This window comes from Gambusia affinis, linkage group LG17 (genome assembly GCF_019740435.1).
Source record: "Gambusia affinis linkage group LG17, SWU_Gaff_1.0, whole genome shotgun sequence".
Lineage (NCBI taxonomy): Eukaryota > Metazoa > Chordata > Actinopteri > Cyprinodontiformes > Poeciliidae > Gambusia > Gambusia affinis.
In genome coordinates this window covers 17948194-17964775 of record NC_057884.1, presented here as the reverse complement: position 1 = coordinate 17964775, position 16582 = coordinate 17948194, and the positions used below count along the sequence as shown (strand labels likewise).

At 37.8% G+C, this 16582-nt stretch overlaps 1 protein-coding gene across 1 annotated transcript in view; it reads right to left on the bottom strand.

Moving 5' to 3' along the window:
• LOC122819564 (ephrin type-A receptor 5) overlaps positions 1 to 16582 on the bottom strand; it is a 63566-nt gene that overhangs the window by 29553 nt on the left and 17431 nt on the right. The window contains exons 3-5 of the mRNA XM_044096369.1: positions 14136 to 14856; positions 4452 to 4607; positions 3586 to 3924 (exon numbers count right to left, since the gene is read on the bottom strand). Of these exons, the coding sequence (XP_043952304.1) occupies positions 3586 to 3924; positions 4452 to 4607; positions 14136 to 14856 (1216 nt within the window). The remainder of the gene's footprint in view (positions 1 to 3585; positions 3925 to 4451; positions 4608 to 14135; positions 14857 to 16582) is intronic.

Genomic DNA, 16582 nt, shown 5'->3' with positions numbered 1-16582 from the left:
TCGTTTTTCGGGGATTTTATCTGATTCATCCATAAAAAGAAGAGTAGAATTTTGAAACAAAAATAAAGATTACAAATTTTTGCTGTATAATTTTTTACAAAATAAAATTCTGAAAAACGATCACTGTTCTCCTCTGTCTTCAGAAGTGTCTCTCTACCAGCTTTGGATATTTAGAACTGAAATTTGTGGCCACTACTACTTGCAGATAAAAAAAATCTCATAAATATTCTGAACAAAACCATTTCCTTGTAACTCCGACAACTTAAGTTGTTCTTGTCCCACTGTTTGGTGAACCTCCAATGAAACCTCACTTTTTGTAGACTTCTGACCAGATTGATTTTTTTTTATGCTAATAAAAAAAAAAAAACCTTCCCACAGCATGAAGCCACTCCCACCATGTTCTACAGTTAGAATGGCGAGTTGAAGATTGTGTGCAACGTTTTATTTTCCCCTGTAAACATGCCAAAATGCTTGCCAAGTTCAAGTAGTGTCAACACTTCAGCAAGTGACGCATTTTACACCAAGAAAATAAAGCACACTTCCAATACAGTCCTTCAAGTAATGTAAAGAGGAAAAAAGATAGCAGGAACTGGTTGCAGCATTAGTGAATATAGCTGATTGTTGCACTTTTTTACTACAAGCACTTGCCTCACAGCTGGTTGTGCAGACAATTTTATTTTCCAGCTCACACAGCATGATTTGTTTTGATTAAAACTGACTTGATGGGATTACCTTCTGTTATTGATCCCAAAGTGAGAATCTGTTCTCTTTACTGATCCTGATTGTTTTTTGCGCTTCAGCAAAAATATGAAAGTCCAGTTTAGAAAAAGGAGTCATACTACCTCAATATTTTATGTCTTCTGCTCTCATCTCCCTTTGGTGTAGTTAGCTCACTGCCGCCCTGCCCCCAACATGTATATAATACTGTTTTATTTGTTGCAAAACTATTTGGTGAAACTTAAAAACTTGCTTGCAATATTAAACACGTGTAATACATATGGTTAATAAGTATATGTATTCAATGAAAATTAAGGTATATACTTTGGTAATGTTGTAACCTTTTCACTTTCTATACAACTACTAACAAACTTGGAGCATCAACAAATTTGGTCTGTTGATGATTTTGAAGGTAGCATTTGAGGAAATCTAATGATTATCACTTGTTTCACAATTGATGCCTCTGTGATGTTTTTATGTTGTAAAGCACTTTGAACTGTCATGTTGTTGAAATGTGCTATACAAATAAACTTGACTCTTTCTTTCATGGTCAATTTAGTTTCTTCCATCTGTTAAATTCTCCCATCTGGATCAAAACTGACCATAAAACAGTGAATTATGTTGCACTTTTCGAGGAAAAATCTGGTAAAAAGATAAAAGGTTTGGTACATGATGCATATCCAGGGCTTATCTCAAGTTCATTTAAGCAATCTAACTGTTTTAAACACATTTGCTCTGATTTTAATAGCTCATGATTTAAAAACAATTCAGCGCCATATCAGGTTACTAACCGCAGCTCAAGCCTAACCTACCCATTACCAAAGAGCAGCACAATTTATCTGTCTGCGTCTCCAGGGTGTAATCTAACTTAATCCCAAATCTCCATTTGGTCGTGTGACTGGCTAATCCAGCTACAACTTCAATAACCTGAAATTGAGTTTCATAGCCCAGTGTAATCCATTCAGTTCACTGACAGCCGTAGTGACAAGACATTTAGAGGACTGTCAGCAGCCTTGACTGTTAGACAGCCATCTGCCTTCGTCTCTATCTGTAGGCATCCGCCTTCAACACATACCATATCTGCTATCTGCCCTTTTACAACCACTACAACTCCTACTGAGGCTGCTAGTAATACAACCTACTGTTCTTTGAATCCCAGCATGCCATCTGTTCAGCAAACCCTATCCTTCAACGCAGTTTTTTGTTTTTTTTGCTTTTGCTTTTCCTCCAGATGGAAGCCTAGGGGAGGAGAACTGTAATCTTGTGTCTCTCTCATTTCATTACGATGTGAGCTAACCAGATCATTATAAGCAAATAAAAGCTACACAAGTGCATTCCTCCTATAAATATGATAATGTGCTACCAAAGCAAATATGAGCTCTGTTTTTTATTTCTAAAAAGGAGCCCTAAAGCAACTATGACACAATATAAACATACATTTATATGCACTGGAAAACACCGACATGTTTTTGCTGAGTCTGGCATTAAATCACACTAAACATCCTGGGCCTGTTAGAATGACCAAAAATAACTCATATTTGCTAAATGTCAAAGCAATGAGAGATGCAATGCGATAAAGATAGAAAGTTTTTGCAACCTTTCTCAAATTCAGACGTTTATGACATTTCCTCATATATATTTTTTTATTTTTTTTAAAGTTATGGTTTGGGTAAAGATTTTGCTTCTTTCCTCTTAATGCCATTTATTTTAGGAAGTATGTGATACTGCCACCACTGTGCTTTAAAGTTGGGGTAGTGTTGAAAGAGTGGGGAGCCTCCTTTATTTCATTTAAATACAAAAACAGCCCTAACTAAGCCTGACAATACTTTTATTAGACAACTGAAAACTATAGTCACATGTATTTTTTTTGTTTGTGTTTTGTTTTTGGAGAAATGGCTTTTTTTCCACTATTTGACCCTCTCAGCCATTCTCCTGATGTCCTGATGTTTACGGTTTTCACCTAAATCCACCTACAAGTCTAATGTTTTGAATTAACTTTAAATCAGAAGCTTACAAAAGCCATAAAATCTTTCTCTAAGATTCTCTAGATTGCTTAAAAAATAGCAAAAAAAAAAAAGAAATCAATTCTGTCCCATTATTTTTGCACTTAAATATAATTCATTTTGGCAATGCTAACTGACAACAAACAAAAGAAGTGTAGTGTATGTAAGTGTATAAGCAAATGTCACGTCAATGTAATGCTTCTCTCCATTGTCCAACATCAGGGTGGTCTATTGGATTTAGCCACTTTACTAGACATTTGGTCAGGAGTGTGTGCCTAAAGTATTTCTCTTCCTACAGTTAACAAACTGCTTTATCGCAATGATTTATCACTGCTGGCATGAAAGCAGCATAACACCTGCTACCGCAAACAAAACCCATACACACAACAGCTTGCAAATCAGGAACATTCATTTTGCCACAGATTTCTGTGAATCTTGTTTATGGAATGTTTCTACCCAAATGAAGGGACCAAGCTGCTTTTTTGATGACATATCGGACAGCAAGGGATTTTTTTTGTTGTTGTTGATGACAGGAACAGTAGATAAGTGAAAATTAATACAGCGACAGATCTGTTGGACAAATACTGTGATAATTTGATCATCTGGAGTCTTTGTTTTCACACTCGGCTATTTGTTCCTGGAAGCAGACATGCTGATCTGCGTTGGCTGTTAGATAGAAGATTTAAAAAATTGTTGGCAGCAAGTAATAATGTTCTATTCTACAGGAAAAAGGTATTATCATGGCTAATGTTCTTTCAATAACAAGAAGTGTATGAAAAAAGCGATTGTACCAGACGAACTGGAAAGTAAACTGCACATGTAAAGTCTGACAATGTCAAGTAATCAGAAATGAGGTGCAACATACCTGCCTGATTGGTTGTCACATTAAGTGTCACATACTGCTTTGCATGGTCTTTGGCCAGCTCAGACACCCCATTGATAGCCTCCAACAGGAAGCTGTAGTTGGTGTGCGACTGGAGGTCAGCCACCATCACCGAGGTGTTCGAGAGGCCAAGCCTGCGAGGCAGAAACCGCACGTTGGGGCCGCACTCCTCCAGTCCTCTACCGTCTGGTAAAACATGTCTGCACAGGATGTTGTAGCGGATGTCTTTCCTGCCACCCGTCTCCACTGGAACGGACCACTCCAAAAAGACACTGGTTTCATTGACGTTGGAAATTGCATTCCGTGGTGCAGAGGGAGGGCCTAAAAAAACAATTTAAATACATCATCATGAAAACAATTAGTTATCTATCAGATGGCTATCATGAGTTAGCCATCTGATTAACTAAAGACTGCAGAATAGAGTATCAAACGTGCAATCAATATATTGTATGCTAATAATTAAAGAGGATAGTTATTTAAAACTGACAAGACTTTCCCCAATTGAAACTGAACTTCCAACACATATGGATAGTCTATTTGAATCTGTCAGGTGCACAAAAAGCAAGATGTGCGATTTATCAAAGTTTTCTCCATCTGAAGTTTCCTTAACCTGGTGCAGATCACTGCTGGTCAGCTGGTTTAGATAACATTCTCATAAGTGTCAACATTTTTGGTCAATCTTGCAGATGGTGTATTTGTCAAAAAATGTTTGTCTACATTACGGTAAATAGTGTAAAATCATAGTATCTCTGCTTCATGTTATTTTAAGAACATCTGATAGCAGTCCATACATAGTGTCCCACATTACAAGTAAATTTGTGGAAACAAAATAGGTATTAAATCCTTACGTGTGCAGGCCATGCTAGGAGGGTCAGAGTCGATCTTATAATATCCATCTTCACAGCTACAGGCCGTGGCCCCCATCTGTCTGGCCACACTGTGGGGTGGACATTTACTGCAGGCTGAAGTCTCCAGCTGCGAGCGGTAAAATCCCATTTTGCACACTGAAAGACAGAAAGAGTTTTGCATGAGAAGTTCACTGAAGGAAAAATGAGATGAGGAGACTTTAAAACAGTAAAAAGTAGGCAGGCCCAGGGAGAGACGTAAGATTAAAAGAAGAGTACAAATGTAAAACTGTCGGTTTTTACCCTTCAAGTTTTTAGTTGGAATTTTAAGTTTTTTTTCATTAGAGATAACAAAGGTAGAGTCTGAAAAGGAAACAAGGATTTGTCTCACTTCTACCTCTGTTTCTTTTGAAGTCAGATTTCTTCTCTTTTTTTTCCTCTTGGGATTATTGTTTTAGTGAACCCACACATACTTGTCACACTATTCCTGTTATATTGTCTTTATCAAAAAGCACGGCATTTCCCTTACAGTTGTTTTTTTTCCACCCTATTTCAAAGGCTTCAGTTCAGCGATATACAAGTTGCACCTGTCAAATTGTTTGCACTTACATCTGCTGCACAATTATGGGTCCCTGTGTGAAGCACATACAGAACAAACATAAACAACAAGCAAAGAAACAGCATACTGTTCTCCTTAAAAACACACACACACACCCAATGGCTGATCTAACTGGGGCAGATAGACAGGAGAACTATGCAGTTAGAATTACAACGCCCAGGAATACATCAACAATCTGTTACCATGGCTTCAACCTCAGGTCCATCAATCACTGACTTTTTAGCTTCTTCCTGATATTGGAGGCTTACCCAGACAGACGTAAAAAAAATCAACTAGACAGGGAAATGTTGTTCCCAGATATTTTGCAGTTTAGAAATGAATGAAAAATGAAAGCAAGACAAAGTGTTGCACAATATGCTAATTGAATTCATTCATATTGGAGGGCAATAGATTATTAACTTCAAAATCTTTTTTTTAACCATTCATAAACTGTGGCTTAAACTGGCTCTCACTGTAGTTCACTGGAATCTAAAATGTTTTACATGACTTCGTAACTGATTCCGTGCTGAAAGATGTCAATGACTTTATTGCTAATCCTCATCTGAAATTTCAGATGAGGCTTTAACAATTTGCTTTTGATATCTTTTAGTATTTTCACACTGTTTTACAGGTCTAACTGAAAGTAAATTTAAGCTAAATTGATTTGGCTAGAGGTGTTAACCATTATTGAGTCATTGTTGAGGCTGGCTTGGATAGCTTTTCTACCTTTAGCAAATTAAGTTATTAAAAATATATACATTTGGTATTCAGTCTGCTTATGTTTGTCTGAAATTTATCATTGTTTATTGAAACATTTCAGTTAGACGCACAAGTTAAGAGTTGAAGAAATCTGTACGGGGCAACATATTTTTTTATAGCATTGTAGTAAGTATCATAGAGGTGAAAGCAAGTGGTTGAAGAACTATGCGGTTTCTTTGTCTGCAGAATTAAAGACTTGTTTGACCAATGTTGGTTTTGTATCGCTGTCATGAAGCATACAGCACCTACATAATTTAATGTCTGGTTTGAAGATAGCAAAATAAAGAGAAGGAGAAGAAAAACACAGTGTTAAAAGTGAAATACGACAGGAAGAGATAGAGACCAGGTTTATAAGAATGAGACATGAGGGACACAAAAGAAGGGAAAAAAAAGGAGACAATGGAGGATTGGTGGGATTGTGGGTGTGGGGGGTGTAGGTGTGTGTGCGCGTGTGCGTGTGTGTGTTGGAGAGAGATTTCGAGGTGAGACTCCGAGTGATCCAGGGCAGAGGGAGAATTTTTCAAGAGTAATGTTCCATGACAACAGACCAAGGTTCCGTCAAGGTGAATCAGAGGCACTGCTGCCTAACGACTTACACACACACATGCACACACACACTGAACAGGGCTTTCATAGGAAAAAATGTTTGATATTTGGCAAACCCAACAAACCTTGATGGGCACTGATGATAAAACTAGAACAACTGAATGAATGTTGCAGTGACTGTTGAATTCAATTTGAACTTGCCATTTCAAAAAGTCATATGTATTTCACAATCACTTTAAGATGTTCATGTCCATTTTAGAGTAGTAGGACTCCAACGTCAACCAATTACTATAAACAAGTTGGTACTTCTGTCTTTTTCAGGACAGAAAAAGACTTTTTGTTCATTTGGGAAAACCTGATTTTTGCCCAACATTACATACATCCCACAATGTGTACAATAATGTACTGAAATGGTTCACTCCTCATTGTGAATGGAACCTATGAAGACAGTTTGTAGTAGTAATGTGTGCGTGAGTGTGAGTGTGTGAGTGTCTGCATGTTGCCCTTGGGCAGGCTGTCTTTCTAATGCCACGCAGCTCTGAATGCATGGTGCAAAGGCTAATGGGTAATTAATATGCAATACACACTAATGTGTCTGTAAGGATTTAAGTATGTATGTGTGTGCATGTGTACCATTTGAGAATGAGAGGTTAATACGTAATTAATATGCATCACGCACTGGCATCCCAGACAATTAGGGATCCAGCGGTGTCCGTGAATGCTTCTTAACAAACGTCCTGTTTAATTGGAAACATTTCACACTAAACATGTTGATTTATTTGCCCGACTGTCATTTGAAGGGATTAGGAAGGAAGCTATTAGGGCTGAGTCAGAAAGACATATTAAGGCTGAGCAGTGGGGTGTGAAAATTAAAAGGTAGATGTAAAGACCACCTACCGTGCATCAACATTGGATTTAAAATTATTTGTCTCAGCATTGGCACGCTGAGGATGCAAATATTGGCTTAGTACTCCCTGCACATTGCAATATGAATGCAGTAAAGCTGGTTTAAGTGGAGCCACTTAAACTCTATAGAACTTATCTCAAGGATGTGACTGACATTAACCCATAAACAGATTGAAGGGTAGCAATAATTCAACTTCAGAGGACATCTAGACATTTTCAACTTGTAATATTTATCTAGTGAATTAATATCGAAAGCATAAGTTGTGAAAGTACAGCAATTTCAAAATATATTATCCGTTTTTGTCACCATACAAATGCATACTTCAATTTCTTTTAAGATTTTACGTGTATCACATATTGTGCTACTTAATTTTGCAATACTTTATATTTGCTCATCTAAAATCCCAATAATCTACAGTTTGTTTACACCATGACTAATGCTAACAACTGGTTATGAATATGTTTGCAAGGCACTTTTGTATTTTGGGTATGAACCAGTCCTAAAGTCAAATAAAAGTGATTGATATAAATGAAAATAAAATGAAACGGCTTAAATTGCCTTCACTGCACATTACAACTAATAACAACCTTCATTTCTGATCATATAGATTGATGTGAAAGTAAACTTCAACAAAAGAAACAAAAAAATAGCAAGGCTGTGTTTCACTGTGATGCTTATATTGTTAGCCAATAGGATTGTGAAATAATAAACCAACAGAAGAAACAGTAAATATCCTCTTCCCGTGTTTGTTCAACAGTAAACTACTGGTCTAGGAAACATAAGCAAAGTGTGTGTTGGACTTTTTTGAGGTTGTGCATGAATGAGGGTTTCATACCTTTATGTATTATTGTTGTCATTTTCTGTTTAGGTGCAGGCCCCTGCATGTGTCCATGTGTTCTTGCCAGTGCATGCATATATTTGTGCATGTCACTGTGTGAACACTAACAAAGACGGATGATAATACAATAATAATACACAATCAAGTCAATGGGGATTTCCTGCCCGTGGAATAACAGCAGGACATTGTTCAGCACTCATTTATTCTCACAATCAGACATTACGCACAGACAAGGAGGTCAAGTTCTTAATAGTTTTTGAATTTAAAACAATTTAATAGCTTTATTAAGGTCTAAGATGAAAGATTAATTATCATCAAGAAATAATTATGGCAAATCAGGAATCACCATTCCCTTAGATCACGCTTAATGCAACTGAACGCCTGGCCTCTCCACCAGCCCAAGTCTCCCCTGATAAAAGCAATAAATCTAAAGTTGCTAATGGCAGATGGGCAACTTCACCAACAGCTGTCACAGATTGTGTTGGTGAATATGAGTAGCTGAATGGGAGACTCATTGTAAGCCCTGAAGAGGAAGATGCAACATCAAACGGTCACTCAGGTTTTGAAGTTATTCCTGCAGCTTCATCAGGACTGTTCATTACAGTTAGTTCTGCAAAATTTATAGTGTGAAAATAGCAATCACACTAAAGTGTTTGGGTTAATAAATTTGATTAGCTGAATGGACACCCTCTGCACTAGAGGCAGATTACCAAAACTCTTATCACAATATTTTATAATGCCATCACAATTTTTGTTCCCACAACACAGTGCAATCCTACTTGAAATCCATCAGCATAGGTTACCATGTCTCACACACCGGGTAGTTAGAAATATTCAAATTGTCATTGATAATCCAGCTGTGAAATCTTTTAATTCTCAGACAGATCATCTAAACAATATGTTTCTAACAGTCATCAGATCTGCTGCTTCCTCTAAGCAGCAGATCTGCTTCCTCTAAGCTCTCTGATTTTATCTGCAGCGTTATTTCCACCAATTCTTAAACAGCCTGTTCAGCTAACTACACAGGTCAGGAAAGGAGTGTATGAATCAGAGAAGAAATAAAGGAGTTCATGGTAACTCTGGAGCACCTGTAGAGACCCACTGGGTCTCTACAAATCAGAGACTGTCAGAAGGATAACTATTAGTCACACACATTTCAAACATCTAAACTGTATAGCAGGGGTCTCAAACTCCAGACCTCGAGGACCACAGTCCTGCAACTTTTAGATGTACCTCTGCTGCACCACACCTGAATAGAATAATTAAGGCTCTGGAGAACTGGTCTACACAAGGTGGAGGTAATTAAGCCACTTCATTCCAGTGTTTTATACCTGTGGCACATCTAAAAACTGCAGGACTGGAGTTTGAGACCCCTGCTGTATAGAGATTAGATGCTTATAGTTCCAACTGAAGTCGGTAGGCGACAATAGGTGGAAGAAGTTGCTCTCAGAGAAATTTAACTTTAGGCTACTTTGCAATATATTGTAGCAGGAAACTGAGGTCATCAACCGTCATACAATCTTGATAATCAAATTTAATATGTAAAAAAGGCTTACAGTCACCCTCAGATTTGGAGTTATATTTGTAGCAAATGACTGTTGCAGGCATCAACTCAAAACAAAACACTAGGTGCATTTGTTCAGATATAAGCAAACCAAAGGAAAACCATAATAATTCAACCAACACTTTGAAAATTACATACCAGTTGTTTGGTCAAATGAGTCACATGCCATTAAAAAAAGGTTGTAATGTGACAAAACTGAAGAAATAAGTAGTAAGGATAGTTTGCAGAGTATTGGATATCAGCAATTTGACCAAAACACATGTGTAATTAGATATTTTTGGATTTTATTAAGCCTATCTGTGATCTTAAAGCACTAGATGAATTTCCATTTCCCAGTTCACCCAGTCATAGCTACTGAGTGGGACTCTGGGGACAAACAAGCTTTCATGGAAATAACTGGCTGTCCCGAAGTATTTTATTAATAATTTACAAACTTCAGACTTTATGGGTCTCTGTCTTTGAGCTCATCGTCAGGTCTTTTTGAGCACATTGATAATGTTGTAAATTCCGTTTGAAGGTGCCGTATTCGAGATTTGTAACAGGGTAACCAATGTGACCAGTTATAGTTTGACATATGTTGTCATGTTATTAAGGCTTAATAGGATTACTTCACATGAGGTTGTCAGTAGTTGCCTATAGGGAGAAAAAAGTGCAGATCGGAAGGTTGGGGCGGGGGGTAAGTCAGTTTAACCAACAAGCACTCAGGAAGCACTTTAGTTGTCATGGCAGCCTTACCGGGTTCAGATGATGGGATGATGAAGTGGGGGTTGAGAAAAGACTGACTAGAATGCAGGAGCAAAGCAGGAAAAGGTTGATTTACAAAATAAATCACTCAGTTTTCAAACTGCAGAAAGTTCAAAAGCATGACAGCATCTCTGCTTCAAAACTACCTTCAATAAAATATTTACAACATTCTCATTTCAAACAGTGTTACAGTTTTAGGTTGTTAAAAACTCAAAACAATACGAGTAAAATAATAATAATAAAAAAGAAAAAGAACATAATAATAATAATTTCAAACTTAGTCATGTAAAAAACCCCAAAAACAACAAAAAAAAACATCTCCTTAAATGCCACTAAGTTGTTTGGAAATTTAATAAATTGTGTGTGTGGGCGGGGGGAGGGGGGATACTATCTAATGATTCCCAAAGCATTTCAAGTCCTTTAAATATAACTTTATGTTATAGAAGTGACTGTAACACCAGTGTTACCACAACAACCACAAAACCCATAATTCCCCGCTTCCTCGGGTTACCACTCCGCTGAGACAGTTACTGATGGCAGCCCCACCAACGTGACCAGATAGAGTTTGACATATGTTGCAGTGACATCTGACAGGCAGGCAAACAGCTGAACACCATGGAAGCCCCGGCAGTGAAACAAAGTGTCATTGAGGGTCGCCCAGCTCCATCCATGAGGCATTTCATTACCACCTCAGAACAAACTGCCTTTAGTTATTTTATTAGTGAGATTTTTTATATTTTATCTGAATAATTATGCTTACTGATAATACCAACTATTTTCCACATTTTCAGCAGTAAACCTATAGATTTTTTCCCCTCCCCCACCATGATGTACAGTCTAGCCCAGACTTTACTGCCCACATTGTCAAAGCCTTTTTTTCCCTCTTTTGTCACAGAAATTCAGTGCAGCTAGAATTTCAACACCAGAAAGCTGCCAATCCCAGGATTCCTTTCTGTCCCTTTATTGTCTTCAAAGTAAAGCATTCAGCACATTCAGCCCTTATTCTGTCATTCCAACAATTTGGTCAGTCTTTATTTAATGTTTATAACCTGAACCCAGCCATTTTGCAATCCCTGCACACTCTTTAAAAGCCCTATTCCATTCATCCATTGTATCATTTATCTCTTTTTACACCTTTTCACTTAGCTAATGTGCCGTTATTCTATCATTTAGTGAATAACTGGGGGCACAATTTTATTCACCTGTTCAGCCAGCAGTTATTATGACAGAAATGTGACTTCATTCTAAACATTTATTTTAGTATTTGCTGTGTGTTTTATTCACTGTTTTCAGCCTCAGTGGTATGCAGTTATATGCAGCACTTTGTGTCAGTCATGGTTGCTTTTTGAATAAAGGTGGTATTGTATGGTCATTTTACAACCAGCAGGACACAAACCGCAGCAGAATGTAACTTTTTGAAAACTCTACCATCCATGAAGTGTTCATTGTGTGCTTGTGGTGAAATATACTGCTTTAATTTTTAAAGATTTGCCTCCATCTTGTCGTTTTTGCATATTGGGAAAAAACCTCCACAGGTATGCCATTGCAAGCAGACTGCACAGATAATCCAGGTCAGTTTGCAACTATTGCAATTGTCTTCTGAATTTTAATTTTCCTCACTCTATTTGGTGGTGCTGAAACTAGATTTTTTTAAATTTATTGTTTAAATTGAAAATTTTGCATGAAAATTGTAATAAAAAAAAGATCTATACAGCACTTAGGAAATAATCAAGATAATCAATTATTTTCATAAGTTGATTACACAATTAAAGTACAATATTTTTTTATGATGTTATTAAAATGTGCTTAATAAAGAAAACAAAAAAGACAACTGCAGAAACTAACTTTTACAGGGCATTGTGTGGCTAACTTTCTCCATAAAAATACATTGATTCTTTTACAGCCCACTGTATTTCTGCATTTGGATTAGAATAGGATGATGGCTTTGTTAATGGAGAAAAAAGACAGGTCTTGAAAGGAGGGGTGAAAAGATGAGTGAAGTGGGAGGCTGTGGAAAGTGTGGAAAACTGAATGGCAGATATGTAGATGGCAGAAACAGATTATTATTTTCTTCTTTAACTCATCCGTGCCCCTTAATCTACAGAAAACCTAAAACGTCTTTCTGGAAGAAAAGGAAGATTTGCACTCCTAAAGCTGTGACCCATTTTTATTAAACTACAAGCATGTACCGGTAAGTAACTACCAACTCTAGTAAATATGAAGCAAAAAGAGTTGTGCATGTTTGTGGTGCTCAATAAAAGCCATAAAGTACTACTGTATGGTACAGCCTTATTCCAAATCTCTTCAAACAGATTTACGTTCACACAAACTATTCTAGTGGAATAGTGGTAGTCTGGCATACACAATTATTATTATCTAAACTGTTCCAAGTAGAAAAACTAAAAGAAAAAATAATTTAAAAAAAAACTAACTTATGGAGCAGAGAGGAAGAAAAATAAAAGAATAGGGGAGGAGAACATGTAGGAAAAAATGAGAATACATCATCAATCATGTCTTGAAAACAGTAATTGTTGGTTCATGTTCTACCAGTTAAGAGAATGTGATGGCTTAGAATTATTTGTCTAGGCAAGTCTGTCAGCTGGCCAGAATAAGTGTATTTATTTGTACACGTCTCAATCTGTTCATTATGATTTTTTTAATGCAAATTATGCAGTTTCGACCTTGGATTGACCAACTTTGGAGAACACCTTCAGCATGGCAGTCAATGCTTGGGTTAGTTAAGCCTTCCCCTCAAAGAAACATGTATATGTTAATTGTGCTTTATAGTGCAACATCAAGGAATTATAAAATCATCTGATCTTCATGTCCCATAAAAAGAAACATGAAAAATGCTGCCTGAAGGAATTTGACGAAAATGTTGCTACCCATATTAACAAATACTACTTTCATGGCAATTTCTAAATGAAAGATGAAAAGATCAGATAACTTTGGGGGCAGAGGCAATTGATGGGGTATTAATCAAAATATTCTTCTTTTTAAAAGTTGCATTTTCAGAGATCCAAAACCAATTATTTAGGTCATCACTTAAAAGTGGTTCTTCAAAAGCAAGACTTTGTGTGAACATAAAACTACCAAAAACTGCAATTTATGTTTCACACAGCTTTTAGTTGGTGCCAAACGATTTCACTGGAATATAAATTTCTCCATGGCATTCAGACCTTCCACGGGTTGTATAAGAAGAGTGACTGCAATCATAACACTGAGTAATTCGAAGAAAGAGAAGAAGACGACTACAGAGGATGGATAGAGAAAAATAAATAACAGCAGCCAGGGAAACCCATGGAAATGGCAGTTAAGGATGGAGCAGGGAATGCTTGGGCACAAGTCAAGGCAGAACAGTGGCTTTATGAGAGCAGCAAAGTGCTGCAGGGCTCAAGGGAATGCCCTGCACTAAGCAAAAGAGAAACACAGCCACTCACACACACACACACACACATACATAAAGAACACACTTACAAAAGGAACAAGCTGATCTGCGCACACGCTTGAGCACATAGCACTAAAAATAAACATGACAGTGGATATTAAAATAAAACAGGATGGAGACAGCCACGAAAACAAACACTGGAAGACAGAACATTAATGGAAAAAAAAACAAACTAAAATTTCATGAAAATCTTCAAAAGTGACTCCAACATTTTTAATTAATTGTTTTAGGATTCCCTTACTGAGTAAAATGACAATTTTAGTAATAAACCGACATATTTTACCTTGACAAGAACCGCTGACTTCCTCAAACCCTGTTTTGCAGACACATTTTCCAATGGGCACCAGCCATTCTCCTTCTGTGCTGCAGTGCATCCGTGGCGACTCGTATAAGGGCACCGAGTTATTGACGCAGCGGCCCACCACCTCAACCAGCTGCGACGCCTCCGATGCTGGGATGGTATCCGGAAATTCTGCCAGGCTCTTCACCAAGAACGGGCAGCGTTTGTAGAATACCCGCACTGATACCAACGCAATGCAGGCCCCCAAATCCTGAAAGGCCAAATAGAAACCTTTCCGGGACAAAGGACCTAGATCCCGGACTTCAGTGTTGAGCTTCATGACACGGTCCCCCAGGTCCAGCTCGGTAAAGCTCTCGTCAGCTGCTATGGTGTCAATTTTGATGTATCTGCTCTCTTTCAATACCCTGTCTTCCTCTTCAGTTATGCCAACACCGTCCCTCATCCTGCCATCCTCCATGTCATCCTCATCGCCATTTGTTTCATAGTAGTACATGTTAAAAGTCTCCTTGCAGGTCCCGACCCCACCAGGCAGGCTGTTGCAGTCTCTAAGCGTAAACTTGAGTTCGATGTATACTCGCTGTGCACCCTCAGTCAGGATCCAGTTGGTGTGGAGCCAGTTGTTCTGGTTCTGCTCCATCACACGGCAGACTTGGTAGGTGTGGATGGGGGCATAGTCTTCATCTACTTCCCCGATCTCTTCCCACTGAAGGACAAAAACAAAAAAAAGCAGAATATTGGGAAAAAAAAATGTATTTCTTGAAGTCAACCAAATTTTTCCAAGTGGCCCCAGGATTTTCTGATATTTCAGGATCAGAATTTATAGGTATTTGGAAAGTAAATGCACACTTGTGACTTTTAAATACACCCAGTCCTAGTATTATCAGCACAAAGAAAAAATAAAAACATTACACAGTCATAGATGTAACATGTTTTGTTTCAATTGTCTGTGAATACACTTGTAACAACAAATGTTACATAATCTCATGCAACGCAGACCCTTCATCTGCACAGATCAAGACTCCCTCACCTCAGGATAGTAAATGCTAGAAGATGCTGACATAAGGAAGCTGGATTTATTTTTCAGCTAATAGTTTTGGAATATTTCAGGGTAGAAAGGAGCTACCATATGGTGCAATCAAAAAAGTGCTATATTGATGAATGTTATATTGATATTGTGCCCACTTATACTGCAAATATATTACTTCAACATATAGTCAGGTATTTGCTTGCTTCATGTGGACATTATACAGTTTTCAAATAAAATGTGATATACAATTGTTGGAGCTTTACATTTAATCTATATGTACAGTGATATGTACTAAAAGTGTCTATAACTCCATTTCAGAATATATTTACTTATATTCCTATAGCACTAATGGTAAAATAGGATTAATATCAATCTTGATGATATACTATAATGGAAACATGGTATTTGATGGAACTCCATATGAAGCAGAAACAGCAATTTTATATCTTTCTGTCTATCCATCTATCTGTTACTTACTGTTCAAGTAAAAAGAGAATTGTGTTCAAATATATATATATATATATATATATATATATATATATATATATATATATATATATACACCCCCGAAGGTAGTGGAGACACCCCCGAAGGTAGTGGAGAATGACCGAGCTAAGATCCTGTGGGACTTCCAGATCCAGACAGACAAAATGGTGAGGGCGAACCAACCAGACATAGTCGTGGTGGATAAACAACAGAGGAAAGCCGTTGTGGTGGATGTGGCAATACCAAGTGACTGCAACATCAGGAAAAAGGAGCATGAAAAACTAGAGAAATACCAGGGCCTAAGGGAGGAACTGGAGAGGGCCTGGAAGGTGAAGACCACAGTGGTGCCTGTGGTCATCGGGACCCTCGGGGCAGTCACCCCCAAACTGGAACAGTGGCTACAACAGATCCCAGGAACAACATCAGACATCTCAGTCCAGAAATGTGCAGTCCTAGGCACAGCCAAGATACTGCGCAGAACCCTCAAGCTCCCAGGCCTCTGGTAGAGGACCCGAGCTAAGAGGAAGAAGAAGAATCACCACCCGCGGTGGGTGAGAAGGGAATTTTTTTTTATATGAATTTACCGTGAGGGAGGAAAGACACTAACATATAAAAAAGGTGCCCTTGTAATTTAATTTATTATTCCTCCAAATGTGAGTGTGAGTCAATTCCTGCCTGTGTGTGCATATATGCAAATTATTCTGCAAGTATTCATGTGTGCTTGTATATCTGCATCCCTACTAGCGTGCCTCAGACAGCAGCATTAATTTCCTCTGAGGGTCTCCTGGGATGTGGCTATTATCTGCGTCACTAGCACTCTCCCATGGCTAATACAGGCGCTTCATCATGTCTCTGTAATATGGCCAGAGGGACGAAACTATGATCTGGTGTTATAGCTTAATAGCCTATATTAATC